Below are 27,776 nucleotides of genomic sequence, written 5' to 3' on the forward strand. Positions count from 1 at the left end.
GGCCCAATTCCTTTTTGTCGCTTAGCGGACGGGCTGCGGCCGCAGGCGGAACCGTGGAAGGCTACAGGTTCAGCTCTGCGGCGAACAGCACCTGGACAGAGCTTTCTCTGCCGGGGAAGGTGACTATCTCAGTTAGGCCCAAAGTAGGTTTGGCTACTTGAATTACCCGGATAATACCTGCCTGGCCACGTAGACTTACGCTCTGACCTAAGTCTGCCCCCTTTAATTTGCTCATATTTTGCTCCAGAGCCTGGCCCTAGGGCTACTACTGCTTGATCTGTGATAGCTCATTAGCACCAGGGCTTCAGCGCTGCTACGCCAAATTTGCATATATCTGCATATATCTACATGCACCTGCGTTTCTCCCCTTCTCGGTCCATTCATATTTTTTTTCTCCTTGAATTTTTCTGAGAAAGTCAAATCCTTGGAAAATCTCTCTCATTCCTACCCTCAGGTGTTAACTCTGGGGTTGGGCTGTGAGTTTCTAAATTCCCATGCCCTATCCAGTTTAATACCCTGCACCTGATGGAAGTACCGACCAAGATCCCTCACATCCCAGTTCTGCCTGGGTCTAGAGGCACCAGGACTAAGTCACTAGGGGCTACGGGTCACGGATCACTGTGAACTACGGTCAATCTGCTATGGCTGCGGTGTGAGGCTTCAGTTGCTGTTTGGGGGGGAGGGGGACTGCTAAGGTAAAAGAGAGTTGGAATGAAGGGTAGAGTAGGAGTGGGGTTAGGAATGGGCTATTTCGGTAAAAAGGAACTGTTGGACGGGCCTCTTGAGGAATTCATTTTGGCAAACACTGATTAAGCACCTACTAAGTGCCAGCTAAAAGGCTCCCTTTACCAATTTCCCTAGAGCTAAAGGAAATGAGGGTGGGGAATGGGAGTATGTAATCTTCCATAGAGTTATGAAGATATGGAGGAGGGAGTCTGGGAGGAAGGTTGAAAGTCTCAGACAATCAATCTCCAGCAACCTAAAAGAGGTTCCCAGGACAGACTTGTTCTCCTCAGGGTCACTGCCCTTGCCCAATATCGCCCTCTGCTTTCCCATTCACCTTCCAAGGGTAGAACCCTAAGAACTAATTCCATTCCTTATTCCTGGGCCCTTCCCCAGCTCTGGGTGGGTAATACTGAGTCAGGCCTCCTCAGGGATTTCCTCTTTGGCTTTCAGGCCTGGAGGTACCTAGTGATCATCTTTTTTTTTTTTTTTTAAAAGCTAGTATTTATCTGTATCCCTGCTTCTGCCTAGGGCTTGCTTTGGGAGATAGGGGGAGATAGTTCTGCCCATCAGGGAACAACTCCCTCTTTCTTTCCTCACTCCCCACCCCCAGCACAAAGGGACACAACTTTACATGAGAAAACTGTCATGTACATCTGCTAGTACATAGTAGACCCAATAAGTTCCCCACAAAAACATCACATAGATAAGTTACTATTAGATTCTAAATTCCTTGAAGGGAAAACCCCAACAGATATTCCCTCCCTAGCTTCCTAATCCCATAGTGAGGATTAAGTAAATAGTTGATAAATAAAATAAGATATGAACCAAGAGAGGCTGCCATAGCCTAGTAGATAGAGAACTAACTGGCCTGGTAGTCAGGAAGGCCTGGCTACGGTCCTTCCCCCTCCTTGATAGATACTGGCTGTGTGACCCTAGGCAAGTCATTTAACCTCTAAGTGTTCTAGGCAACTCTCCATGACTATAAATTGCAGAGAGAGTGCTTACCTTAGTAGAGGAATTTCCCATTGAAGTCACAGGTTCCATCTCTATTCCTATATACCTACAGATATGTACTTGAATAGACACAAATATACAGAGTGTGTATTAGGATTAAGTACAATAGGAAGCTTGTCAGGTCACACTGAGAGATTTTTTTTAAAAATATTTTAATCCATTTTGCTTTGACACAGATGATACATGCCAACAAATATTTGCTGTACATAACACACCCCCCTAAAACGCTTGAACAAAGCAGCCTTAAAGAGTGGCTTTACCACCAAGCCACTTCCTATTTCTGTAATTTGTTGTCCTCCCTCTTTCCCCTTTTCAACAGAAAGAAAGGACTTGTACTTTAGCTTTAATAATTTGGCACCAACATTGAAGATGAGGAAACCTGTTCTTTTGAAAAATATTTTATTGTTACAGAGCATCATGTCAGTTAGCTCATTTGATCTCTGTCATAGTCATATGGAAGTAAGTAGGACCTATGTTATTACTGTCATCTTCCAGATGAGGAAAACAAGGCCCATACAGGTGCAGAGTTCTGTCCTTGACCACATGACTATGGCCTGTTTTTAAAAGAATTATTATCTATTGTTTTTACAATATGGACTCTTTTTTTTTAAATGAAGGTTTTAAAAAAATAGTGAGGTTTAAATATAGAAAATCCTCCCTACACTTTTTTTTTTTCTAATTAGGTAGGGCCTAATTTTGTAAGGTCAACCTCCTGGTGAAGGCTCCAGCAGACAGTCACAAACAGGGGGCGCAATTTTCAAACTTTGCCGAGTGTGTATACTGGCTCTGCCGACGTTCCACACAAACACATTTACAGGCACGCACACTGCCCCTTCTACATCCTGTAATTAGGGCTCCTGTGGGCTTTGTTGGGGAGAGGAATGGTTTGAAGCTTATCTTGTCCAAGATTCCCCGTCCTCTCCTTTACACATCAGACACGCACACACTGGGTTGATCCTGACCACATAGACAACCTTCGCTCAAGGTCAAGGACTGATTTTTTTCTCTCTCTCTATTTTGCTGCTTAACTGTAGAACGAAAAGATACAAATAATTTCACGCTCCCTCCACCAAATACAAACACAGCACCAGTCCCAGCCAGGCCGGCTAGTCGTCTCTCCCTCGGAAGGGCTTAGCTAATACAGGTTCCTGGACACCCTTTAGAGAGGAGTCGGGTAAGAGCTGTAGCTGTAAAAGGAAATGAGAGGGGGGCGGGGGATAAGAATAAGAGAGGAGACGGATTCTCCACAGATTCTGCAGCCCCTGTGTCCTCCCCAGGTGGAGCTGTGACGCCAAGGCCTACGAAGAAAAACCAAATATGGTGCGCCCCCCCCCGCCCCAATGAAAGGGGCCGCGGCCCCCATCGAGTCAGAGAAGAGGCTCAGAGCCCCAATGGGTCGGGGTCCAAATAGACCGCGGGTCACCAGTCACAGTCCAAATCTTCAGTTTACACCTGGATGCACGCGAGAAAAGCCGCTTTGAGAAAAGCCAGAGCCTCACAAGACTCTCTCCAGTTCCCTTCTTGAGGATAACCTCCAGAGTGGAGGAGAGGTCTGTAGCCCTGAGACAGGGAAAGTTTTACCCCGAGGTTCCGAGCACTCAGCACCCACGGAGGTCCTCCCAGGTCTGAGTCCCTGCTAGAGTGGTTTCCCTTGGGGAGGGAGATCTAAGCTTCCTCCCACTCCTCAGTCTGGGCTACGAGGGTGAGTCTGTCCCCCTCTCTGTAGATACCCCGTCTTTGCATCCTCACCCCACGGGCTCTGCCGAGTGCCCCACCCTGCGCGTTCAGGGGATCTCGGGTCCCTAAGAGGCGATTCTCCCACGCGTGAACACGTGCGGATCTTCGGTTCGTAGGACCACGCCCCCTGCGCCTACTGCTCCACAGGGATTGGTGGGCAACCCTTCCCCCTCCCGCGGCCCTAGCCCCGCCTCATTTTCTCCAGAGCTCCACCTCCCAGAGAAGAAGCCCCGCCTTCCTTGGGTGTAGATTGGCTGAGTCCCACGGACTGCGTTTGCTGTTTGGCCCCGGCAGGTGACGGTCTCAGATGAGTCCCCGCCCCCTGCCTGGGCCGGGGTCCGGAGAGCGGCTCCGTGGGGCGGGGGCCAGGACTGGGGCTAGGGCTACGGCCGGGACTGGGCCAGGGGCTGGAGCCGGGGCCAGGCCTGGAGCTGGGGTCCGGGCGGCCGCATTGACATCTCTGTCAGCTGGACCATGGAGATTGGCGCTTGCCTGAGCCCCCAGCGCCTGCTTATCTGCCTGCAGCCGCTCTTCCTCTCGCTGCTTTTGGGGCCCAGCCGGCCTGGCACCGCCGAGGAGGGTGAGTCTGGGACCTGCAGCCAGGGGGCTGGAGAGCTACAGGGGTCAGCGGTCGGGATTGAGGAGCCAGGGCCCAGAGGGCTGGAGGGTCTGGAGCCAGGGGAGTGAGAGAGTCAGGAGAGGCTAGGGAGATCGGGGGGTGTGCGTAGACAGGGCCAAAGACTAGTAAGGTAGAGAGACTGAGGGGAGGGGGGAAGTCCGGGAAACCAAAAAGGGACAGAGGCACAGGATGATAGGGCTATTTGGGGGTGGGGGGAGAGAGTGTATTGGGAGGCGGGGCATTTTGTGGTACTTGGAGAAAAGACGTTCCGAGACACTGAGGGAGGAGTGTCTGGCAGACTAGAGGGGGCTTCCGAGACTTGGGGTGATGTCCAAGAACTGCAGATGGGGAGGAATATTGGGGGTCCTGGATGCTGAAGAGAACTTCCAAAAGACTAGAGAGGTGTCTGAGAGAAGAGGATATTGTGGGATGTATAAGGGAGACCTTTGAGAGGGAGATAGGGGACAAGGAAGAGATAAACATGGTGGGTAGATCTCAAATTGGCTAAGGGGCTATGGAGATGAGAAAACGTGGGAAATGAGGAAGACCGGGAGCGGGTGAGATTGACCAAGAGGCCAGAAAACCAAGACAGACAAACAAGAGCCCGAGTCGCTGTCCATGGTGCTGCCACCCTCAGCCGACTCTCTGGTCAGAATAGGGCGGACCCAGGGCCTGGGCTCCTCCCTCTGTTGGCTGTAGCTGGGCCGAGACATACGTCTGGAAGCAAAGACTGTTCTGGGGGCCGCTCCCCACCCTTGGCTCCAGTTGGCTACCCTAGGGCAGCTCTCTGGCATAGTAACTCTGGCTCTGGGCGACTTCTGAGATGCTGCCTTATTAGCAGAGGGACTAATCAATGTCCCCATACCTTCCCCAGGAGAAAGCCATCAGGTGTTTAAGAGGGCTACCCCTCTGGAGTTCAAAGCCATTTCCCTTCTTTCTCTAAGCTTACGTGAAGGACGTGAGAAAAGACAGCTAGAGAAAATGTAGAGAGGGCTTAATTCTTCCTCTATCTGAGGATTTAGACGCGGGGAGTAAGGGGATAGTCTGAGTTTGGACTGGCAAAGAGATACCTTGGAAACTCATTTGAGGGTCTACACTGACAAAAAAAAAGGATTCAAATCCCAGCTCTCTTACTACCTATGTGCCCTTCCTTATTCAAGTCACTCTCTCCACTTTGCCAGTACTTCATATGTAAGGAGATAAGATTGTACCCAATGAAATCCCTGAGCACTTCCAATGTTAAATATCATGATCCAATCTTCCCCTACCACTGGAATGCCAGGAGAGGAGGGGAGCAATGGCAGAGGTTGGGAATATTTCTGGGGAGGGAGCTGAGTTTTGTTGACCTGGACATTCCCCTCCATACAGAGAGATTTGGCATCTCTATCTATAAAGAGACACCTTTTCTACCATGCTAGTCCAACTTAAAGGCAGGAGCTAGGCCAGATGGCCTATAGGATTCTGCTATACCAGTTCCTATAATATTCCTCTGGCTTACAAAAATCAGACAATCTGAGGAGTCAGAGTTATCCCAAGAGACCCCTAAGGGTCTCTGATCCTCTTTTTAGATGAATCAGCTTGAAGTCTCTACACAGAGACTCAAAATGTTCACTCCTTACTCCAGCCATAGGCTTTCCTCCTCAGGGATCTAGGGGTATAGAAGGAGCCCTGATTTATCCTCCTGCACTCCTTAATCTTGTTTGGGACATCTCCACCCCTCCCACTGCACTAACTTTTCTCACTCCCTCTTTCTAGTTGTCCTTCTGGATTCCAAGGAATCCCAAGCTGAGCTAGGCTGGACTGCACTGCCCAGTAATGGGGTGAGTCTTTCTTCTCTTTCCTGCTCCTCGAGTGGTAAGGGTGGAAATGAGAGTGGTGAGTCCTTCCACCTCCACGTGGGCAGAAGCCAGAGTCCTCTTTAGTGATAGATCCTTAGGCAGCTCTGGACTGCATCCCTTCTCTCTCCAGATTATGGTTACACATGGCCAATTGGGAGTCTTGGCACCTCTGGCCAATTAGCCAGTCCAAGGAGCCAGCTGCTTTTCTCTGGGAGTAGCTGACAATAACTGCCTTGCCTTCTCTTTTCCACCCCTTTGAAGGACACAGTCCATCCAGTCTGTCTGTTGTGGGCCCCAGAATTCTAGACACCAAGATTCTGGGCTCAAGAGTTCCGAGTTTCCAGGGCCCAGTTGGTGTGAGATCTGTACTGCAATGCAGCTGCTGTCACTGCAGCTCAGGTGCAGTTTGGTCACCAGGAAGCTGGTCTCAGCCACTTGCTCTACCATGTCTGATTATCTGTCAGTGCACTGATAGGGGTGGGGAAGAAGATCATAGGTTACCAAGGGGACAAGGTTAGAATAAGGGCCTCAGCAGGAGAGTCATTGACATCTGGTTTCCGTAGCCAGCTGTTGGGAGGTGTAGTCTGGAGACAAATAAAGCTGCTCCATTTTACCTCAGTTTCCCTATTTGTAAAATGATTAGCCATAGCAAATGTTTATTACCATGTTCTCTCACCCCACTACCCAACATGTTTTATCAGTATAAATCATCTTCTGCTATATGCTCATGGTATGTAGATTTATTTAATATGAAGCTGAATGAAAAATCATTATACAGGCAAATCTTAAATGGAAGTCCTTACAAAGAGATGTGACTATTGAAAAATTCCTTTTACTACTCCCTTCTACAACAGAAATTATCAACAATCCCAACTTGGTTAGACTATATAGGCTGTTATCACCACTGGGCATCATGTAGTGGAAAAGGGTACCAGATTTGGAATCAGAGAATTTGGATTGGAATCTGGGCAGTGGTACTTACTACCAGGGTGACCTTGGACAAGTCACTTTTCCCTCTTCAGGCCTTGCTTTTCTCATGTGTAAAATGAGGGAGTTAACTACACAGTGGCTAGGGTCCCTGTCAGATCTAACATGATCTGACTCTATAAAATATGGTTTCTCTACATGCATTAGTGTTGGACAGTGCCTTGCACAAAACAGGCCCTCAGTAAATATCTGTTGATTGATTGAGTCAGTGTCCTTCCCATTACCCAGCCTCAATCAATTAACACAGATTTATAGAAGGTCTGCTATATGTAAGGCACTGTCCAACAATGATACCTCTGGTAAGTCATGGAGAGCTCTCAGGGTCACAGACCCACCAAGTGTCAGAGGCAGGCTTCTATCTCTGCACTCTGTCCACTATAACACATTACCTCTATCAATAGTAATACCAAAATAGCTCAAATCCCTATAGTGTTTAAAGTTGTACAGTACTCATTCATTTTCCTATTTGATGCTCATAAAAGTCCTATGAAGGAAGCAAGGGTGGGCTTGGAATCAGGGAACAATGGATTAAAATCCTGCCTCTGATACTTACTATATCTGAGATTCTGGACAAACTCACTTAATAATAATAGCTTACATTAACATATTGCTTTTTAAGATTTTCCAAGCATTTTACATACATCGTCTCTTTTTATCTCTCACAGCAACCCTGTGAGGTAAAAGCTATTATCACCTCCATTTTACAGATGAGGAAACTGCAGACAAAAGAGGTTGAGTGACTTCTACTAAGCTAGTGCCTAAGGAAAGATTTGAACCTAAGTTTTTCTAACTCCAAGTCTAGTAGTCTATCCACTAATTTCTTATTTAATAAGTAGTAGATAGGTTGTGGTGGAGAGAGTTTACACACCAGGAGTTCCCTGTGCTGAAGATATCACAGATCACACATATTTGTATGGAAAGGCTTGGACCCAAGTCCTTTCATGGAGCAGCCTTTGCCTGAGCCTGTGGACACTATGGCAAGTGACTACCTTCTAAGTAAAAGCCTGGAAGGCTCTGGAGCGTTTGATCATCCAGGGACAGAAGATTTAGATCAGACTAGTTTAATTTAATGCCTTAATTTTACAGGTGATGAAACTGAGGACAAGAGAGGGAAAGTTTGTTAGAGGTTTATAGGGGTTAGAATTTGAAGGAGCCTCAAAGATTGGCCAGTCGAAGACCCTCATTTTACACACTAGAACCAGAGGGAAATGGACTTGCCCTAGGCTGTATGATATGTCAAAGGCAGGGTCGAGGCTCGATCCATAAAATGAGAATGTTAGAGCTGTAAGGAACCTTAGAAATCATCTAGTGTACTCCTCAAGGAGACCAAGTTCAGATCCTACTAACGGTGTGACCTTGGACAAGTCACTTAACCTCGGTCTCAGTTTCTTGAAATGTAATATGGGAATTATAATAGTACCTACCTCCCAAGATTGCTGAAAGGAGCAAATAAAATAAAATTTATACAGCACCCAGCACAGTGCCTGACACTTGGTAGGCACTCTGTAAATGCTACCTGTTGTTGTTGTTATAATTTTAGATGTGAGGAAACTGAGGCTCCCGGAAGTTAAGTGATTTGTCCAAGATCACACAGCTAGTAAGTGGGGAGTCAGAATTTGAATCCAGATTTTCTAGCTGTGAGCAGTCCAGTGCTCTGTCTGCGGCACTACATCCCACTGCAAAACAGGCTCCTTCTTCTCTTGCTGGATACTCATCTGCCTCTCTCCCCCCTGCCCCTTTCCGCAGTGGGAGGAAATCAGTGGAGTGGATGAGAACGACCGACCAATCCGAACCTACCAGGTGTGCAACGTGCTGGAACCCAACCAGAACAACTGGCTGCAGACAGGTTGGATTGGGCGGCGCGGTGGGCAGCGGATTTTCATCGAGCTCAAGTTCACACTTCGGGACTGCAGCAGTATCCCAGGGGTGGCAGGATCTTGCAAGGAGACCTTCAACCTCTACTATACCGAGGCAGAAGCGGAGGCTGGGGCAGGAGTAGAGGGGGAGGGAAAGGGCGGGGCCGGTCTAGGTGGAAGCCTGAGCGAGAGCCGCCAGCGCAAAGTGGCTACCATCGCAGCAGATGAGAGCTTCACCCAGGGTGATCTGGGCGAGCGGAAAATGAAGCTCAATGTGGAGGTGAGGGAAATCGGGCCACTGAGCAGGGACGGCTTCCACCTGGCCTTCCAAGATGTGGGCGCCTGCGTGGCGCTGGTCTCCGTGCGAGTATATTACAAGCAGTGCCTGGCCACCGTGCAGAACCTGGCAGCCTTCCCAGACACTGTGGCGGAGGCTGCCTTCTCGTCGCTGGTGGAGGTCACTGGCACATGCGTGGCCCACTCGGAGGGGGAGCCCGGCCGCCCTCCCCCTCGAATGCACTGCAGTGCCGACGGGGAGTGGCTCGTGCCGGTCGGCAGGTGCAGCTGCAGCGCTGGCTTCCAAGAACGGGAGGAGTCCTGTGAAGGTAAGCGGACCTTCTACTGAGCTTTGGCAACACAAAACACTTGGTAGACACGACCTCATTCAAGTCTCAACACCACCCAGTGGCAATAGGAAAACTAGGGCTTATTATCCTTGTTTGACAGATGAAGAAACCGAAGCTCAGAGGGGAAGTGACTTGCCCACTGTCCAGGATTCAAACGAAGCAGGGGATTAGACTGCCTCTGATAACAGCAATAATAACAGCTTACGTTTGCATAGCATTGTTCAAAGCACAACAGCCTAGTGAAGTAGAGAAGTCCCCATTTTACAGATTTGAAGGGTGAGAAGTTAGATGACTTGCCCAAAGTCACAAAGTAACTGAGCTGCCATTTGAACTCAGGTCCTCCGAGTATGTATCTAGTATTCTTACATCCATTGACTTAGATGGATGAGGAAGGCCTTTAATGAAGTGGAAGACAAGATTACTTGGTCTGCACTAGATGGGAGTCCTTTGTGAAATCTTTGTGACGGTACAGTCAGAGCGGGATCTTCATGAAGTCTGATTTCCCAGGGTGGGATTCCCCTTCAGAGCCTGGTGCAGTCCCATTCCCATTTCCATGAGAGTAAGGATCCTGGTAGACTGTCTAGGAGCTTAGATCACTGTTGATTCCTCCTTCTTCCCCAACCACTTCAGGAAAAAAAGCAAATAGTGAAGTTCCCCCATTGCCTTAGCAAGGTCCAGGATAAAGTCCCATTAGCCTTGAAGAAAGCCTGACTTGCATATGGGCCCATGGCAAGACAAGAAGGAGCCCAGGTCTATGGTGAGCACAAGGGCAGGCAGATTTTGAGGGTATCATATCTTAGGCACTGCTTTGATCATGTCACTCTGTTCGATAGCCTTCATTGGCCTCCTACAGCCCACTTAGTCTGGCATTCAAAATTCCTCCACTATTTGATGTCACCCAACTCTTCTTTGTTTATCTTCCACTATTCTCCAGCATGTAAAGTACACTCCACCCAGACTAAATTACTGTACAGATCTCATACTTTCCCATCTCTGTACCTTTGGTCACAACATTCTCTGAGTCTTCTCCCATCTCCTTCCCCCTCCCAACATTATCTCAATCTGTTGCCATCCTATTTCAAAGCCAAATTCAAATACAACTTCATCCCAGAAACCTTCCCTGATTCCTTCAGTCAACAATTACCTTCCTTTTCAGTCATCACAGAGCACTTTGCATGTTTTGATTTGTATTAAATCACATAGCCATCTGAGTATATATCATATCCCCCTGCTAGACTGTGAGCTCCATGGGGGCAAGAATTATGTTTTGTTCATCTTTGTATCCCTTTCTCTGTGTCCAGTACAGTGCATTGGATATAATAGTTGATTAATAAATTTTTGTTGAGCTGAATTGAGATCCCTCTCTCCATCTCCCTCTAACTTCTAGAGATTCCATTCCCAAACTGGCTAATCAGCTCCCTGTCTTGCCACCCACATCTGAATCTACCCTTCCACATTGCCACTGGTTTCCTCTGCATTCCTGCTCCTGTCCTAAATCTTGAGGGACCTCAGGCCTTGTTGTATGCAAGGCTTGGGTGGGTTGAGGATTCAGCCTGTAGTTCTATGGACTTGAAGGAACTGCAGACTATAAGGAAAGGGACCAACCCAGAGAAGGAGGGACAAGTTGAGGGAGGGTTGGAGAAGGAGGGATAGAGACTCAAGTTTTTCTGGCCCCTTTGGTCTGTGACAGGGCCCAGAAAAAAGCTATGAAGATTTGGTAGCCTCAGAAAGACTGAGCTGCCATTCTTCCATATATGAACAAATGATCAATCGTTGATTTAGAGATCAAATGTACTTTAGAGACCATCTTCTCCAATACTCCTTATTTCAAAGATGGAAGGGAAGAGACTTGGCCAAGGTCACAAAGCTCTGTCAGTTTTGGTGAGCTAGAAAAGTCCCATCAATAGACTGTGTCTGCTGTCCAAGAACCAGCCTATCTCATTGTGGAGGGACTTCCTCCTCAGAGCAGGTAGGATTGATCACCATTTTTTGTGTATGTGTGCATGCTTGTAGCTGTGAGCTTATATTGGTGGAGGGACTTCTCATAGCGATAACTCCTGGATCTCAACAGATAGTGAAGGAGACTACCACATCAGCTTTTCTGTCTGCTCCACCTTACTTCTGATTTGGACTGGGGCTAGGAGTCTGGTTCTGATTTTCTCTCTTTAGCCACAGCCCCTGGGCCTAGCCCCAGCCTCTAATTTCTAATGTCATGGGTTTTAAATAATGAACATTATTGAAGGGAAAATATTTGATGTCATTTATAAAAATAATTAAATTCCTTCCCCACTCTTCAGGAGGAATCGGGCCATTAGCTGTCCTCTCTGGAGGACCCAGACTGTCCACTCAAAGAGAGAAAATGGAGGACTTTCCTTCCTAACACTAGCCTACAAATGAGGGAAGACTTAAGAGAGTGGCCACTCCAGGGGACCAGCCTCGGGAAGGGAGGGCAGCTCTCAGACCTTCCCTGATGCTGCCTGGCCCTGAGCCCACTCAGACTCCCTAAACTTCATAAGACAGCCCAGGACCCACGTGGAAAGGAAATGTCTGGCCCAATTGTGCCATCGAAAGTTAAAGGAAGTAAAGAAGTAGCCTTTCATGAGGCTATAAGAGAGGGAGAGGGGGTGGAGAAAATGAAGGACATTTGCTTCTGAAAGATGCTTGTTCATCCTAAGCCTCCTAACCTGGAGCTGAACAGTGGTCAGTGATAGTTGGTGATAGTGATGGATAGCAGTGATCACTGATGCTGGCAGTAATGGTGGGCAATGGACAATGAAGAAGAGCAATGTGCAATGATACTGAATGATGATGGGTGATGGTAATGATGGTGAATGATGGTCATCGATAGTGGGTGATATAGGTAATGATGGCAGCAATGATAAGAAATTGTTAGTTGGTGATGGTAGGTAATCATCAATGATAGTGGGTGATGTTCAGTGGTGGAAAACAGTGGTTACAAGTGCAAGGATGGTGGGTAATAGTGATTTTACTTTTCTTTTTATCTTTATCTCTTAACAAAATCCTTGGCACATAGTAAGTGCTTAATATATGTTTGTTGATAACCAACTAGAATTTATTCAGTGCTTTAAGATTTGCAAAGTACTTTACACATCTCAACTCATTTGATTTTTGTAACAACCGTCAGAGGTAGATGCTATTATTATCCCAATTTTGCTGATAAGGAAACTGAAATAGATAGGGGTGAGTGACTTGCCCAGGGCCACACAACTAGTAAGTTTCTGAGGCCAGATTTGAATTCAAGCCTTCTTGACTTCAGGTCCAGTGCTTTCTCCAATGTGCCAGTAAGCTGTTGCTGTTGACTGACAGACTGATGGTAACAGTAGATGATGGTCAGTGATGGTTAGTGATGAATAATAGACAGTGACAGTCCCTCTCTCCTACAGTCTCAATGGTTTTTGGTTTTATATGCTCTGTTCCCAGATGCTGGAGCAACTCTCCTGTGTATGAGAAACAAGGCAGATAAGTCTTGATGGACACAAGAGTGAATCTTAGAAAAAGAATTCTCCAGTAATGGTGGGGATTGTGTATATTCTTGGAGCTTTAGATTCTTGAGAGCAAGGACTGTCTTATGTTTGATACTGTGTCCCCAAGTATCTCTAGCATAGTGATGTACACATAGTAAGTGCTTGTTAAATTGTTCTTATTAAATTGAATTGTTGAATTCACACTCAGACAGCTTGGATTATCATAAAACTGGAAGAGACCTCAGAGTTCATCTAAGTCAGGGGTTCTCAAAGTATGGCCCATGGACCCCCAAGAGGCCCTGAAACCCTTTCAAGGGATCTAGGAAGTCAATGTTTTTCCCCATAATAACACTAAGATGTTATTTACTTATTAAAATACCCCTCCCTTTTCCAACTACAAACATACATAAGAAACTGGAGTTTTTCTTATACTTCAACCAAAACAACATATCATAACAGATTGAATGCAAAAGCAGACTCCAGCTGCCTTCTATTACACCAGACATTAAAGAAATCTGCAAAAATCTGCAAAACAATTTTTCACTATTATTTGTTTTAGAAAGTATATTTTTCATTAAAAATATCTTGTTCATGTTAACATGTAATGGCTTATTATTGTTATTTTAAAAGAATTAATAACTATTTTGAAAATGTATCCATCTTAATTTCTAATACATCAATAGTTATAACCCATATAAACAAAAGTTCTTTGACATCCTAAATAATTTTAAGAGTATAAAGGGGTCCTGAGGCCAACAAATTTGAGAACTGATGATCTAGACTAACCTCTCACCAAATGCAGGAATTCCTTCTATTACAGGGGGTCTTAACCTTTTTTTCACTATAGACCTCTTTGGTCTATAGGATAATGTTTCTAGATTTTAAAAAAATGCACCGAATTACAAAGGAAATCAATTCAGTTGAAATTCATTCATCAAAATATGAAAAGGTCTGAGTTCATGGACCTCTGGTTAAGACCTCCTGTAAGTATATGCCTGACATATAGTTATTCCACCTTTGTTGGGATACGAACAATGACAGGTTGCTCACTGCCTATTATGGTAACCCATTCTACATTTAGACAGCTCTGTTCAGGTCAACAAATCAATGAGCATTTATTAAGCACCTGTAATGTGTCGGCCACTGTTCTAAGCACTATTGATACAAAGAAAACAAAACAAACAAACCAACCTACCGAAAACCAAAACCCAAGTCCCTCCTCTTGGGGAGCTCACAGTGTAACAGGGGAGACAACGTGGAAGCAACTAGGTATAAACATATATATATATATATATATATATGTGTGTGTATAATGAGATAAAATGTAGATAATCTCAGAGAAAAGACACTAACATTAAGGGAGATGGAGAAAAGCTTCTTGCAGCAGGTAGCATTTTAGCTGAATCCTGAAGGAAGTCAAGGAAGTTAGGAGAAGTAGGTGAAGGAGGAGAACATTCCAGGGTTAGGGGACAGCCAGTGAAAATGCTGAGTCAGGAGATGGAGTCAGGCAAGGAGTCCAGGGTCACTGGATCTTAAAGTATGTAAAGAGGGGTAGAGGGAAGGAGGGTTTAAGAACATTGGAAAGGTAGAAAGGGGCTAGGTATTAAGGGGCTTTAAAATCCCAAAAGAGGATTTTATATTCGATCCAGGAAGTCATAGGGAGCCACTGAAGTGTATTTAATCAGAGAGTGACCTGTGCTTTAGGGTGGTCAGTTTGATAACTGAGAAGATGGACTGGAGTGGAGACACTCCAGGCAGAGAGACCAATGGTCAGAAACCTATTGCTGGATTTTTGGTAAGTTTTCTAATGTTGAGCTGAAATTGTCCTCCCTGTATCTTTCACCCCTTGGTTAAAGTGGATTAATATAGGGGCAAAATGAACCCCAAATGTCTACTGTATATGCCAAGTTACACTGTAATTAAGAACTCTGTTTCTGGGAGGGGATAAGGGAAGCCTTCTGACTTCACTACTCATTCAGAAGACCCCAGCTTTTCTTCATTCACTTCAATCCATTGATCCTCTAGGATTTCTGTCCTCTAGGGCCACACACGAAAAGGTCTTGAACCCTAGACCCTCAGCTTTAAGATCTACTCTGTCCAGCCCCTTCCGGGCAGGCCATGACCACTTCAGAACTTTGGAAATATTGTTATAGGTCATGTTGGCCCATGACTCCAGAATTCAGACTCCCTTTCCCTACCTCGGCCCCACCCCTGGCCAGTGTGTCGATATGGCTTTCAGCATGAGTGACATTATGACATTTTCTTGGGATTACAGCCTTTGTCTGGATCTTCCCCTTTCCCAGCTAGTGCCTCTCAATGTCTGGTTTCATTTGCTGTTTGAAAGGGCCTTCACCCCTTTCTTTCTCTATGCTTTTGTCTGAAGTTGTATATAGGAAACTGAAGGGGGTCCCAAGTCTCTGAATGCCCCCAACTAGGGACAGGGAGTGGACTGAGGACAGAGCTGAAAGATGCCCCCTGGTCTAAGACTTCTGTAGTATTTTTATTCTCTACCTTCAGATCCAAACCTTGGGGCATGAGACCTGGAAATTAGGGGCTTATGGAAGGCACTTTAATGAAATAATCATCCTCATTAAGCAGCACTTTAAGCTTTACAAATTTCATTCCTCCCCAAAACCCTAAGGAGCAGGTAATGCTCATGTTATTTATTTTTCTCATTTTCTTGGTAAGGGAAGTGACTCAGAAAGCTTAAATTACTTTCCCAGGATCCCAGAAACAATGAATATTGGAGCCCAAATCTTTTATCTCTAAGTCAGACAAGGTCATAGATGATACATCCTTCCCAGAGCATATATGTTGGTCTTCAGGAAAACAAGCCTTGTCCTGTGATCAACTGTCCTGGGAGAGTGTCCCTCAAATTTCCCTCTCATTTCCCTCCTTCTTAGTCCTAAGAGCCATCTGTAATTACAAAGACTTGTACTTGTAAAGTTTCTCATTGCTAAATGAGAAGCAACTCTCTAGGACTCATCTACTAAGTCGTAGATGGGTTTGGTGGAGGATTTGTATCTATAAAGCTTCACATTGACAGATGGAGGAGAGAATTGTACTTATTAAGCCTCTCATTGCTACATGATAGTTAACTTCCTAGAATTTATCCACTAAGTCTGGGATCTGTGGATCGATTTCAGGGAGTTTATGAACTTGTGTGGAAAAAAAAATTCACATCTTTATTTTCATTAACTTTTGGTTTATTTTGTAATCTTATGTATTTTATTTTATGCATTTAAAAACATTATTCAGAGAAGGGGGTTATAGGTTTTACTAGATAGCCACAAAAGTCCATGACACAAAAAAGGCTTAAGACTCCCAGTTCTAAGTTATAGATTGGTGAGGTAAAGGGATTTATACCTACAAAGCCTCTCACTGCTAAATGAGAGAGGGAGTTATGCTTGTAAAGCCTCTCATTGCTATTGTCAAAATATTTTGGAGATATCCTGTTTCCCAGAGCTAAGGCCCAGCAAGCAGGCTGTTTCTTGAGCTTGGCATAACAATAATCCTTTATGCTCAGGATGATATCACCCTCTGGCAAAGTGTATTGCTTGGACCAGCACCAGGTATTCATTAAGGGATTTAGCTGCCTTTATTTCCCAGGACCATTCATTGAATATTCACAATCCCTGTTCCTTGTCACTGACGGGTACAGCACTCATGTTCCCATCACAGAACTCTGGTTCTGTGCCCTGAAGGGTGGGCATGACCCACAGGACCTATGGGAACAGTAACTCAAGACCTAAAAATGATTATGTCATGGTCCAGCCTGGGATGTATATAAGACCTGCCTTTAGTCCAGCATGTTAAGCCCTCCTTCTTAGAAGCGGGGCTTCCATATACATATGCCATTTTCCTCACTCTGAAATTAGTTAAACTTCTGTCTTGTGTCCTGATTCTCCTGTCTCTGGCCTACTCTGTTTGCTTGGTTCTGGCCACTCATAGATTGGACCAGTTGACACTATATGAGAGGCATGTCTGTAAGTCTTATCTATTAGCCCCAATCTCTTAATTCATTGAATTAGATTAAAAAATATTTATTATGAGTGGCTAAGGCATATGTGCCTATCCTCATAAAACTCAGTCAGTTTTGAGGGATAAGGGAAAAAAGCAGAAAATGATGACAACCAATATTACACTGTTAGTTTATTAAAAAGCTGTAAAAGTGTCATAGTAGTACAAGTGTTTGGACATAGACCGGTATAGAGGACAGACAGTGAAAGCATTCAGAGCCATGAGATGGAATGTCTTGTTCAAGGAACAGCAAGACTAGCATCATTGGATTGCAGACTACATGGAGGGAAGTAAGGTATAAGAAGACTGGTAAGGTAGGAAAGGATTAGGTTATGAAGGACATTGAAAGTCTAACAGAAGATTTCATTTTGATCCTGGAGGTAATAAAGAGTGATAAACAAAACTCGAGTTTACTGAATGAGGGAGGAGTGATACAGTCAGACTTTGCACTTTAGAAAGATCATTTTGACAGCTGAGTGTAAAATACATTAGATCAGGAAAAAACCTGAGGCAGGAAGACTGACCAGTAGACTACTGAAATAGTACAGGCAAGCAGTGATGAGAGCCTGCACCAATGTGGTTGCTATGTCAGAAGAGAAAAGGGGAGATATCACATTATATATCTCTATCTATATGTGTGTGTACATATATAACATATTATATTGTATTATATTATGATATATTACAAATAATGTATATGCAATAGTATACTTATAATATATATGTGTACATATATTACATTATATATTACATAATATAATAACATGTCATATTACATTACATTACATATGTGTATGTATGTATGTTTGTATATCTGTGTAACAAAGGTAGAAATGGCAGAAGTTGACCACTGATTGGATGGGAGGGGTGATAAGAAAGAGAGAAGAGTAGAGTACTAAGGTTGGAAGCTTGGGTTATGGCGAGAATAATGGTACCCTCAGCAGTAATAGGGAAGTTAGGAAGAGTGGAAGGTTTTTTCTTTTTGGAGGGGGGAGAATAATGAGTTAAATTTTGGACATATTGTGTTTAAGATGGCTACAGGAAATCCAATTATAAATGTCTAAAAGGCAGTTGGAGATGCAAGACTGCATGACAGGAGAGAGGTTAAGGTTACTCAGGTAGATCGGAGAGTCATCTGCATAGAAATGATGATTGAAATGGCAGCTGATGAGATCACCAAGTGAAACAGTGTGGAGGAAGAAGAGAAAAGGGCACAGGAAAGAGATTTGGGGGAGCAGATCTCATTCTTAGTCCTGGATTTTGCCCATTAAGGGCATTCTGCCTTTCCAAAGTTGAGAACTGGCAGCCCATTACCTATTATTTTCTGTGCTCAATCTTGAAAGCAGAGACTAGGGACCCCTTTGATTGATGAGTGACATCACACAAGTCATCCTGTCCAGTCCTCCGCCTGTAGGACAGGATGATCCCTTCCCCAACCCAGGTCAGCTAACCAGTCAGCCAAAGACTTCTGCTACTTGGAAAATCCTTAGTTATCTCGGTTCACCAGATCTTATGCCCTTGATAGGAAATAGTTCTTATGGTCAGATTTGTCTCTCTTTCATTACCGCAACAGTTTTCTTGCCTTGCCACCCCTCTCCACATTAAACTAGTAACACCAGCTCACATTTCTACAACACTAAGCTCTTCACACACATTACCTCATTTGATACTGTTAATAACTTCGTGAGTCAACCAGTAAAAGTATAACTACCCCCATTTTACAGATGAGGAAGCTGAGGATCATAGAGGGAGAGTGACTTGCCTAAGATGAGCAGTTAACAAGTGGCAGAGCTGAGACCTCAACTCATTCTTCCAGCATTCTCTCTACTGTAATGGAGATGTGTGGGGAAGAACCTTTTTGGGGGAGAGTTGGGGGGAATGGGACACCCTGGGAAGATTAGCTGTGGCTCTTAGAGGAAGATCGGAGATCCCAGGTCTCTAAAATCCTCCTGGCTCCCTAGGAATCCTGACAACACTTGTCATTTATGGCATGTAACAACCAGGCCCTAGTGGGAAGAAGAGGGACTTAAAGTACCTACATCTAAACAGGAAGGCTGTAGGGGAGGTCTAAATATGTGTCTGGCCACAGCCACCCCCCAACCCAGATCCCTGCCACAGCCAGGCAAGAAAGCTGTCTTAGGGCCCATTTAGGTGGTGGTGGAGACGTAGAGAAGGAAAGGGATTGGGTCTGTCCTTAAATTTTCGATCTCAAGGGAGAGCCTTCCTAACTCTCACCTGTCCCAGATTTGTGCCCACCCTCTCCCCACCCCGCTCCCAGACTGGGTCCGCCTTTCCGCGAGCCTCCCGCCCCTGACTGTCGCCTCTCTCCACAGCCTGCCCCCCTGGATTTTACAAGGTGTCCCCGCGGAGGCCACTCTGCTCCCCGTGCCCCGAGCATAGCAGCGCTCTGGCCAACGCCTCCACGCTCTGCGTCTGCCAGGACAGCTATTCCCGCTCCCCAGCGGACCCACCCTCAGCCTCCTGCACCCGTGAGTCACCCGGGGCGGGGGTGGGCCTAGCTATGCCCTCAGACCGGTCAGGCAGCGCCAGACTCCGGTCCTTAGCTTCCGAGATGCATCTTCAAGCCCTCGCAGAACCCCACTCCTCCCCCAACCCCGCCACTCAATCGCAGCCCCATCCCATCCTCCACCCCATCCCAGGCACTACCTGCTACTCTGATGCACTGCGCCTCTTCCCAGGCCCAGTCCCATTTCCCGTGGCTCCTTCTCAGTTCCAGTTTTCAAACTCCATAGTCTTTCTAATGTATAAGTAGGCAAAATATGAGGTGGCGAATTCAAGACTTTAAGCCACATCCTCTGTAAATGTTAGCGGAAAAAACAAGATGTCGCCCCTCCCCATAGCCCAATAGCACTCCTTTTCTGTCAGCGTGAGCGCGGTCAAGTCACTTCCCTTCCAGTTCTCAGTTTCCCTCGTCTGTAAAATGAGTTGGGTCCTTGGAGCTCTATGGCCTCTTCCAAATCTAAATCTCTGCTCCTCGGACTCCCTTACCAGAAAAGACCATGTGGCCTTTCCACTGTCAATTCCTGACCTTATGGACTCTCCGCCATCAGTGGCCTATTCCAGATTCTATAGACTTATTCCCTGCCCCAAACCCTGACCCTCGAAGTCCCTCCCCTCCCTGCTCCATCCCAGGACCACATTCTGCGCTGCCCAGGCCAGGTCGGCCAACCAGACGCGGTCTTACAGCCCCTGCTCCCCACCCCAGGTCCTCCGTCTGCCCCGCGGGATCTGGTCTACAGGCTGAGCCGCTCCACCCTGTTGCTGCGCTGGAGTCCCCCGGAGGACTCTGGCGGCCGTTCTGACATCACTTACACCGTCCTGTGCCAGCGCTGCGGCGAGGATGGCCCGGGCGTGGGGCAGGGGCAGGGGTTTGGCCTGGGACCCGGGGGCACCTGTGAGTCCTGCGGGCCCAGCGTGAGTTTCGTGCCGCGCCAGACCGGACTGCGAGAAAGGACAGTCACCTTGCTCAACCTGCTCCCGCACTCCCACTACACCATTCGGGTGGCAGCGCTCAACGGCGTCTCGGGCCTGGGCGCTGTGGGGACCACTTATGCCCAGGTCATCGTGTCCACGGGTCTGGCGGGTAAGGCCCTAGGCTTGCCCCATCTGTTCTCCCAGGCCCACCCAAATCCCCTGGCTGCAGGCCCTAGGGTGGATTAGATTCCCCTTACCCTCTACTCCCCTTTGAGACAGGGAGGGAGGATAGAAGCTAGCCCTCCACCTTGGAGGTCCCTAAGCAGGGATCCCTCTGCTCCAAAGGTACGGGAAGGGAAATCCTTGTCTCCTCTCCTCAGTTGCCTGCACTCCTGCACACCACCTCCCCACTCTCTGGTTCCCCAAGACCACAGTTTTGTTATTGTTGTTGTTCTATCCATCCCGCCCCCCAGGTGCTGCTCAAACACATCTATATATAGAAACTTGCATATAATGTCAAAAAGACAAAAGCAAAACAGTTCCTGCCCTTAAGGAGTTTATGTCAGTGGGTGTACACATATTGGCATAGACAAAATATCTACAAGATGCTACATGGTGATTTGCTGGGAAGGCCACTAGCAGGGCCGGGAAGTGGCTTAGGAAAAGTTTCATGCACAAGATGGAACATGAGCTCAGTCTTGAAAGAAAATAGGAATAATAAGAGTGAAAGTGAGGAGAAAATGCACTCAAGGCATGAGGCACAACCAGTGCAAAATCGTGGAGGTGAGAAATGGAGTGGCTTTTATGAGGAAGAGTAAGAAGGCCCATTCACCTGAACTATAGATTGTATCAAGTGGGGTAAGGTGGAAAAAGGCTGAAAAGGTATGTTATGGCCAGATTATGAAATGCTTTACATCCTAAAACAGAGGAGTTTATTTTTGCTCCTAGAGGTAACAGGGAGCCACTGAAGTTTATTGAGTAGGGGAGTGACATGTTCAGACCTGTGCTTTAAAAACTTGATAAGACACCCCTCCATACACATATTCAATCAGCATGTGCTCTGATACTTGGTGACTTCCATGCAAAGGAGGAACAGATGTGGCTAGTGATAAATAGATCAGAAAGCACAGATCAGAAAGAAGCCAGGAGAGAGGCTAGAGACTATACAGAAACTCATACCTTTACCTCTTGAAGGCTTTAAAAAATGCACAGAGAACACTCCACAAAAAATCACAAAATGAGACTGATTATCTCTTAACAGACAAGAAGAGACTGCTCATTGATGTGTCATCATGGAATCAGATGTCTGTTCAGTCAGACCACCAACTTATAATAAAGATCAGAATTAGTAAAAAGAAAAAAAAACTAGAAGAATAATACTAATGAGAAAAAGATGACATTCAATAGAGACAATTCAATCCTGATCCATTTAAACAAGCAGCAAGTCACTTACCCTCTGTCCATCTTAGTTTACTCATCTGTAAAATGGGGATAATAATAGTATTCACTTCATAGAGTTCTTGTGAGGGTCAAATGAGATGACGTATGTTAAGTACTTCATACTATTATTATGAAAAATGGACGGCCGACAGCAAAAATGACACCAATGCTGATTGTAATAATTATATGTAGTTTAACTGAAGTAAGTTAGTTGACATAACAAGGAAATCAAAGGAGCCTAATGCCCACCTGTCAGCAAACACTTGACTAAATTGCTCAAGGCAACTGGTTTAGAATATCAACTCATTTGTGAAATGGTAAGAATGATGGATGATTCTGAATAGTATTGCCTCATAAAAAGAGAAAAGCAGTGGAACATAGAACCAGTTTAAAGAAAGCTTAGCAAAAGAGGCAGCTAAGCAAAATCATTCCAAGGGAAACATCACCCTCATGACATCATAGATCCTCTTTGAGAATGAAGGGCCAACAACAACAATAACAATAAAAATGGCATTTAACAAGTAAAAAAGAGGTCAACAAACAGAAGAAAAATGGTTGAGAGCTATAAAGATTTTTTTAATATCAAACTATTTTTGCTATAAAGGATGGTAGAAGACAGAGCTCTTCACATCCCATCCAGGATGTTCTTATGGGGACGGCAGAAACAGAACTATAAAAAGATAGCAAAGAAGCTAAGTTGGAGCAAGTGTCAACAGAGCAGATATGTACTGCAGGTGACAATTTTGAGGGCATTGAGGTACCAGTTCATAATGCAGCTAAAGAAGGGCCAGTACCAAAGAAGAGTGTGTGTGTGTGTGTGTGTGTGTGTGAAATTTCAGACCTTATTAATACCAAAAATGATCGAAAGATGTAGAGAATGAGATCACACTGTACTTACTCTTCACTGATTATGAAAAAGCATTTGATTTGGTAGAGCAAAACATCACCTTAAGAGAGCTCTTCTAACAAGATGTCTTCCATCAAACATTCAAGACTTCATAGAAAATATAACAAGAGAAATAACCTTGTTCAAAGACCCACTGGTCATAAACATCAGATGAAGCATGAAAGAGGGAGATCGATATGTTTGCTGAAGGTATTTGCCACCATGATGGAGAAGATCCAGCCCAGAGTTGAAGTCAAAAAAGGATTTCATATGAATGCTGAGGTCTTCCAGAAGCTCCTGTTTGTAGATGACATTGTGTTAAGTGATGTCAAGTCCCAGAACTCTGCAGAGTTCCCTGAAAGCTATCCTCAAACACTCAGAAGAGATTGTACTAATCATCCATACAGGAAAGACCAAGTGGATGAAGAATTTATCTGTCCAAGTTATGAATGCAGTTAGATGGATATTCTGTAGAGCTTGCCAAACAGTATGTTTATCTTGTATAGATAATACAAATGGTTAATTAGAATTAAATAGGAGGAGAGCAAGCTGGATTACTTTTAGAAAAGTGAAAAGTTCTTTTAATGACTCCAGGCTTCTTCTGGAAACTAAGTTACAACTTTTTAATACCAACATTCTACTGGTGTTTATTGAATAGCTGTGAGACATGCATCAAAATACTTTTGGGAAAACTGGCAATGAATATTACACAGCAGGCAATAGAGAGGCACATGGTGTATAATAAACAGGCTCTAACGTACAGACAATGAGGAACTTTGAAGAAGAACAGGAGTGATAGATATTATCAGGGAAATGTATGATAAGAAAAGATGACCTGGTGATTTGGTGATAGCAAGGAATAACAGGTGGACAGACAGAGTGCTTTACTAATATCCTTGTAATGTTGAGAGAAATTAAGGAGGGCCTCCAGTATGTTGGTGAATTTTGGGGAACAAAATTTCGGGAGTACAAAATACCCCATAAAATCCTACTCTGATGCCTCATTATGGTATGGAGGTGACCTTGGGTTCTTCAAGGCTATTCCAATAAATATTGGAAGGGTTTCAATTGTGTCGCTAGAAACAGAATGACTATATTTTCTGAGAACCAGCCTATCTAATCATGGAGAGGAATCTGAAACTTGTTTGACCATGGCAACCCATGAAACAGAAAAATAAAAAATGGCCCTCAGTCCTGTTGTACCGCCATCCCCTTCACCTTCTGCAATAATGGCAGGGAAAAACTCACAGATCTTCATGATTCCAAAAAAAAGATTACTGAGAAAATATGAACAACTGCCCATCTATAATGCCTACGCTCTCTTCTATAAAAAAAAAACCTTTATGAGGGTCCTCTATGCACAAATTGAGAGCATCCTTGATGATGGTATTAGCAGAGAACAAGCTACCTTTTGCAAATAATATTCAATAATGGACTATATTGTTATCATCTCACAACCAAACAAAAGATGTAGAAAATACGAGATCCCATTATGCTTATTGTTTGTTGACTGCAAAAAAGAATTCGATTCAGTTGAACAAAACATTTCCTTATAGGCTCTTTTACAACAAAGTAGTGCAGCAGATCGAATGCCAGACCTGTAGTCAAGAAGATTTGAGTTGAAATCTGGCCTTAGGCAGTAGCTGTATGACCCTGGCCAAGTCACTTAACCCTGTTTGCTTCAGTTTCCTCATCTGTAAAATGAGCTGGAGAAAGAAATGGTAAACCACTGCAGTATCTTTGCCAAGAAAACCCCAAATGGGGCTATAGAGAGTCAGACACTACTGAAACGACTGAAAAACAAAAAGTCTCCCATCTACATTATCAAGATCATTTAATATTCCAAAGAAGATATAATAACCAATGTAACCCTGTTCAAAGACCCTCTGAAGATAAATACCAAACGAGACATGTGTGAGTGTTTCACAGGGTCAGCACTGATATTCTATGGTCTGCATGGTCAGAAGAAACTCTTGAATCAATAAAATCATGGATCCAGTTGAGAATTTTAAATATGGGCAAGAGCCACACAGGGTAGTTCAGGAATGGCTGGGCTTTGATTTGCATCATTCCAAATCAACAAGATCACAGATTTATTTGAATCATTGAGAAAACATAGATAATACAATAATTCTCACCAAAGATATTTGCCACTGTGATGAAGAATATACAGCAGAGAGTCCAGGTAGAAGAGGGATTCCCTGTGCATGATGAGGTCCTCCGGATGCTCCTGTTTTCATATGACATTATACTGATGACATCAAACCCCCAAGACACTGTAGGACTTCCTAGAAGACATAAGTAATCATTCAAAGGAACTTGGCCTGATCATCCATACAGAAAAGACCAAATGGATGAAGAATGTGATTATCCAGATTTCAACATGTATCTTCAGATTTCAACATGTATCTTAATGGACATTCTGTAGAGCTTCTCCAATACTATGTCTCTATCTCTATCTCTCTCTCTCTATCTATCATCTAGCTATCTAGCTAGCTATATCTGGGACAGACAGTAGAGATGGGCAATGAACTGGGCCTAGAATTGGAAAAATAGAGGACGGAAGGGTGGATTGCTTTGGAGAAGTCATAAAACACTATTCTGACCCCAAGCTTCCCATAATAGCAAAGGCACTTCTTTTCAATATAAATATTATATTAGTGTTGCTATACAGCAGTAAGACCTGGAATTCCATTGCTTCTGAAGAACTAAAGGTGAGCATCCTGCAGAAGGCAAGGCAAAGATGCATGGTTGGTGTGAGCATCTAGCCAGAAAGGAATCCTATAGAATAGCAAGAGTCAAGGATGTCCTCCAAAAAATATGCAACAGAGAGAATATGGGTCAGTCACATGGGATAAGCAAAGGATAACAGATGTTTCGCAAGTACCCTCAGACATTAGAAGAAAGTGAGGAAGGCCTTCAGCACATTGGTTGGACTCCTTGTAGTGAACCTTTGAAAGAACATGTATGAATGTCTTATGGGAAAGGCATGGATAGGCTATGTGTGACTGTGTGACTGGCGTGGTTGGAAGTAACTCCCAAATTGATAAGATCATGGATCTAGTTGAGAATCTTAAAAATGGGTAAGAGGGACACAGGAGAGTCAAGAATGACTGAGTTTTTATTTGCATCATTGGAGGGAACTTCAGAATTAATGAGATCACAGATCTATTTGAGTCTTTGAGAATACATCTCCACATAAAAACTGATTTTACTGAGGTCTGCAGATTCCAGACTTGCCATTAACTATATCTAGCCATTTACATACTGATTTAATTAAGGGTCCCACCAATTTCTGGTCCTTTTTTCCTCCTAAACCCCTAGCCTAGTCTGGGCTAAAGGCTGAGCTCAACTACTCACTGAGTGGGGCCAGGGCAGCTTAGGGTTGGTACCATCACTATGTGTAGAGGTGGATGTGGTGGGGTTGGAGGGGAAGGATTATTCAGAGACTGACCTACTGCTCAGTCTTTTCAGATGAGGGCCTCCAACCCTCCTCTCCAGATTTTGCCTGGTTCATCTAACTCTGCCATTCTCCCACAAGCAGCTGCCAACATTTCAGTACCCTGACACGGCATATGCTCAGCCACTATCTGTTGTTCATCCACTTTTCCCAGGGACTCTCATACCCCATATCCCTCTTTATCTTCCAGTATCCAGTGGACTGACTGAGATCCATCCAGATCGAGTGGAACCCAAGAGTGTCTCCCTCTCCTGGGAGGAGCCAGGGTTCTCAGGGACCCCAGGAGCCAATAACACTGAGTATGAAATTCAATACTTTGAGAAGGTAAGTCTTTCCTGGTTGTTTCTGAGGTACCTTCTTTAGGGTGGGTACAAGGTGAGGGGAGTGCCTTGGTTCTTTCTGTTCATAAGTTTAGGGTTCCTGGGTAGTCTAACATCCTGTGGCCAGGCTCCCATAGATGGGAAAAGCAGAGGTTGGAAGTAGTTATAGGAAAACTAGAAGATTAGATGTTCCCTGAGAAAAAGACCATGTCCTTTTTCACCTTTGTATGTCCAGCACCTAGTACAGTCCCTCGTACATAACAGGTACCTAATAAATATTTGTTGAATTGTGTTGAATTATGCAGAAAGGATTCAAGATCATGTCATACCTCTTGAAGGAAATGGGACTATTTAGCTTGGTGATGAGAAGACTTTCAGGATTGGAAGAATAAGAGAGGGGCAGCTAGGTGGTGCAGTGGATAGAGCACCGGCCCTGAAGTCAGGAGGACCTGAGTTCAAATCTTGCCTCAGACCAAACACTTGACACTTACTAGCTGTGTGACCCTGGGCAAGTCACTTAACCCCAATTGCCTTTAAAAAAAAAAGAAAAAAGAAAGGCAGAAGACCACTAGGACAGAATGTTGTATACACTGTCATTGTATCAGGTATTTTTTCTGAAATTACTTTTGTTGTTGTTACAGAGTAGGGTTCAGTTCTGGGAAGCAGAGAGAAGGAATGGGTTGTTTTTAGAAATGACTGTGATATAAAATCAAAAGCCATTTTAAAAAAAGTCATATACATACAGTCCATAGGTCTAACATGGAAAGGAGAGATTAGATTTCTGTAGGGCCCCAGAGGGAAGAACTAGAAACAATGAAGGGAAGCTGAGAGGAGGATGTCAGCTCAGTAGAAGGAAAATCTTTTAAACAACCAGACCTGTTCAAAGTGAAACGGGCTGCCTTGGGAGGTGGTGAGCCATCCTCCCATCCCTTGAGGTCTTAAAGCTGAGGATTGATGGCCCTTTGTTGGAGACGTTCAAGTGGGTTTCAGGTAGATTAGACAGGTACTCTGATTTGGTGACATTACAATGATCACCTGAAATTACGGATGTAACTGCCTTCCTTCCCCACTTTACCTGACTTGAAAATGCCTAATAGGCCATCAGTGGACTTCCCTGAGCAATTCTCTCTGGTGGTCAGCTCCCTGTCAAAAGTCTAAACCCTCCTTACCATCAACAGCTTTAACTTCAACAACAATGAGATTTATTAAGTACCTACTGCATGCACAGTCCCATGGGGGAGGGGGGAGGGGGGAGGGAAACTGAAGGAGATACTTCTGACTCTAGGACTTCAAAATACTTGTGATTTTGCAGATGCCAACCCTTTCA

The 27,776-nt window shown here is 44.8% G+C and overlaps 1 protein-coding gene across 1 annotated transcript; it reads left to right on the forward strand.

The window, feature by feature from the left end:
* The first annotated feature begins 3,951 nt into the window (after positions 1–3,951).
* On the forward strand, positions 3,952–10,394 carry EPHA10 (EPH receptor A10). The gene is made up of 3 exons (XM_027864672.1): positions 3,952–4,057; positions 5,852–5,916; positions 8,668–10,394. Exons 1-3 carry the CDS (start codon positions 3,952–3,954, stop codon positions 9,400–9,402), a joined length of 906 nt encoding a protein of 301 aa, XP_027720473.1. The 3' UTR covers positions 9,403–10,394.
* Positions 10,395–27,776: the final 17,382 nt, after the last annotated feature.

The sequence above is a fragment of the Vombatus ursinus genome, unplaced genomic scaffold (genome assembly GCF_900497805.2).
Source record: "Vombatus ursinus unplaced genomic scaffold, bare-nosed wombat genome assembly UNPS02014775.1, whole genome shotgun sequence".
Classification (NCBI taxonomy): domain Eukaryota; kingdom Metazoa; phylum Chordata; class Mammalia; order Diprotodontia; family Vombatidae; genus Vombatus; species Vombatus ursinus.

What these genes read in the sequence shown, in the direction of transcription:
- EPHA10 (XM_027864672.1), top strand. Translation starts at nt 3,952, where the DNA reads ATGGAGATTGGCGCTTGCCTGAGCCCCCAGCGCCTGCTTATCTGCCTG. An exon ending in GCCTGGCACCGCCGAGGAGG is followed by an intron (nt 4,058 to 5,851) that starts GTGAGTCTGGGA and finishes CCCTCTTTCTAG; the next exon opens with TTGTCCTTCTGGATTCCAAG. An exon ending in CTGCACTGCCCAGTAATGGG is followed by an intron (nt 5,917 to 8,667) that starts GTGAGTCTTTCT and finishes CCCTTTCCGCAG; the next exon opens with TGGGAGGAAATCAGTGGAGT.